General features: G+C 73.4%; 2 protein-coding genes across 2 annotated transcripts; both read left to right on the forward strand.

Moving 5' to 3' along the window:
- Positions 1 to 246: 246 nt before the first annotated feature.
- Positions 247 to 666, forward strand: AURANDRAFT_7794 (hypothetical protein; the record flags this gene model as incomplete). Its single annotated transcript, XM_009043362.1, has 1 exon — positions 247 to 666. A coding segment is annotated over one exon (420 nt), but the record flags the coding sequence as incomplete, so codon positions are not given.
- A 483-nt stretch (positions 667 to 1,149) lies between these two features.
- Positions 1,150 to 1,413, forward strand: AURANDRAFT_8383 (hypothetical protein; the record flags this gene model as incomplete). The annotated part of the gene is made up of 1 exon (XM_009043363.1): positions 1,150 to 1,413. A coding segment is annotated over one exon (264 nt), but the record flags the coding sequence as incomplete, so codon positions are not given.
- Between the last annotated feature and the right edge of the window lie 1,504 nt (positions 1,414 to 2,917).

Genomic DNA, 2,917 nt, shown 5'->3' on the forward strand with positions numbered 1-2,917 from the left:
CTGAACCGCGACGGCTCCATCCAGTGGGAGGGCGAGCGCTTCGCGTCCGCGAGCGCCTTCGCGAAGCGCGTGCTCAAGGTCGACAAGGTCAATGGCCACGCCAAGGTCACCTACAAGGGCGAGTCGCTCGTCGCGGTCCGCGACCGCGCCGACGACCTCGAGGACGACGAGGACGAGCCCGAGGCGGACGCCGCGGCCGACGACCCGGACGTCGTGGCCTGCCGGCGCTGCCTCCAGGACCCCGGGCCCGACGTCGTCGTCCTCGACGAGGCGCACACGATCAAGAACCCCAAGTCGAAGCGCCACGAGGCGCTGAGCCGCATCCGCACGAAGCGGCGCGTCGCGCTCACGGGCACGCCGCTCCAGAACAACCTGCTCGAGTACCACACGATGATCTCCTACGTTCGCGGCGCGGTGCTCGGCACGCGCGCCGAGTTCAAGAACCGCTTCGTCGACCCCATCGACAACGGCCTCTGCCGCGACAGCGAGAAGAAGGACGTCACGCGCATGAAGAAGCGCATGTTCGTGCTCCAGGACCTCATCAAGGACTTCGTGCTGCGCCGCGACGAGTCGCTCCTCGCCAAGGAGATGGGCAAGACCGAGTACCTCGTCACGACGAAGCTCCGGCCCGCGCAGCGCGCCGTCTACGGCGCGTTCCTCGCGCACCGGCGCGCGGCGGGCGCGCGCGTCAACGTCATGGCCGCGCACCAGCCCATCCTCAAGCTCGGCAACCACCCGCTGACGCACCTGCTGACGGACGGCGACGGCGCGCGCGTCTCCGTCGCCGAGGCGCTCTCCGCGGGCGACCGCGCGCGCGTCGAGGCCGCGCTCCGGGAGCGCGACGGCGCCGGCGCCGCGGCCGAGGCGGCGGCCGGCGCCGCGTGGTCCTGGCGCGGCGCCGTCGGCGACGCGCTCCGCGCGTCCGGCGCGCCGGCGGCCGCGGACCACAGCGCGAAGACGCTGCTCCTCTTCGAGCTCCTGAGCGAGTGCCTCAAGCGCGGCGACAAGATGGTCGTCTTCACGCAGAGCCTCGCGACGCTCGACTTCCTCGAGCACGCGCTCGCGTCCGAGACCTGGGGCGGCCTCCTCGACCCGAACCGGGACCGCATCCAGGACGCGCTCGACCACGGCGGCGCGGTCCGCGGCGGCTGGCGGCCCCGCGTCGACTTCTTCCGCATCGAGGGCAGCGTCGCGGCCGCGGAGCGGCAGAAGATGGTCGAGGCCTTCGAGGCCGACGGCGCGCGCGCGCGCGTCTTCCTCCTGAGCACCAAGGCGGGCAACATGGGCATCAACCTCGTCGCCGCGAACCGCGTCGTCCTCTTCGACGCGTGCTGGAACCCGGCCATCGACCGCCAGGCCCTCTTCCGCTGCTTCCGCTACGGCCAGACGAAGCACGTCTACATCTATCGACTCGTCGCGCAGGGCTTCGAGCGCCGCGTCTACCAGCGCGCGAACCAGAAGGAGTTCCTGGCGCTCAAGGTCGTCGACGACGCGGCGCTCGAGCGGCTCTACGACTTCGCGGACCTCGGCGACGTCGCGCGCCTCGGCGACGGCGGCGGCGACGACGCGAGCTCCGTCGGCAGCGACGACGACTGCGACGCCGCCGTCGAGGACGGCGCCCTCGCGGCGGCGCTCGCGGCGCGCGGCGACGTCGTCGCGTCGACGGTCGTCACCGACGACTTAATGCGCGAGAACGAGGACGAGCGCCTCGACGCGGGACTCCGAGACGATGCGATGGATGAATATGAGAGAGAAAAGGCTGGCCGGCCGAGCCGCGAAGAGGAGGCGCGAAGGGACGCCGCGATCCGCGCGGAACAGCTCCGGCGGCAGCAGGCCGCGGAGGAGGCGAACCGCGCGCGCGTCGCGCGCGAGCAGCAGGCCCGACGCCACCGAGAGGCGTTGCTCGCGCTGCCGCCGGGTTGGCAGCTCTACCGCCGCGAGTCAGACAACAAACCCTACTATCATCACGCCGCGTCCGGCCAGACGGTGTGGCAGCATCCGGGCGGCTGGTCGCCGGCGGGCGCCGCCGCCGCGCCCGCGCCCGCCGCCGCGCCCGCGCCCGCGCTGACGTCCACGGCGGCCGCGCCCGCGCCGTCGGCCATGGTACCCGCGCCCGCGCCCGCGCCGACGTCCACGGCGCCCGCGCCCGCGCTGGCGTTCGCGGCACCGGACGCCTTGGCGACGTCCGCGCCCGCGCCGGTCTCCGCGCCGCCGTCGGCCGGCCCCGGTCTCGGCGGCGCCGGCGACGCCGCTGCTACTATGTAGTATTATAATACCAGATGTACGCCAGTACTACTGCGAATCGAAGTACCACAAGGTTGCACATGCCCAGATCAGCCCGGAGGCCTAGGGTCCAGCGAGGGGGGCCGGGGAGGCGAGGCCGCGGCTTTTCCGCGGTCTCGGCGGCGCGGCCTCAGGGGCCGCGCTGGGCGAAGAGCGCGCTGAGCTCGTCGATGACGGGCTGGAGGCGGGCCGTCTGCTCCGCGTCGAGGCCGTGCGCGGGCGCGACGCGCGGCGCCTCGGCCGCGCCGGCCTGCTCGACGACCGCGGGCTCCTCGACGGCCGCGGGCGGCGCCTCGGCCGCCTCGCGGGCCTCGCGGGCCTGGCGCTTCACGGCCTGGTGGCTCAGGCGTCGTCGTCCTCGGCGCGGACGTCGCCGTAGGCCCGCTTGTACGCCTCGAGGAAGGCGCAGGAGACCGCGTCGAGAATCTCCGCCGACGACGCCTGGATGGGGTCGTCGGGGTGGGGCCCGTAGTTGCCCCGCTCGAGGATGTAGACCGCCGCGATCGTCGCGAGGAGGTTCGCGGACTGGCCGGGCGTGAAGCCCTCGACGTCGCGCGTGAGCACCGAGCGGAGGCACTTCTCCCAGAAGGAGAGGATCTTGCCGTCGATGCGGAAGTGGTTGCGCGGCAGCCCG

The sequence above is a fragment of the Aureococcus anophagefferens genome (assembly GCF_000186865.1).
Source record: "Aureococcus anophagefferens unplaced genomic scaffold AURANscaffold_52, whole genome shotgun sequence".
Classification (NCBI taxonomy): domain Eukaryota; class Pelagophyceae; order Pelagomonadales; family Pelagomonadaceae; genus Aureococcus; species Aureococcus anophagefferens.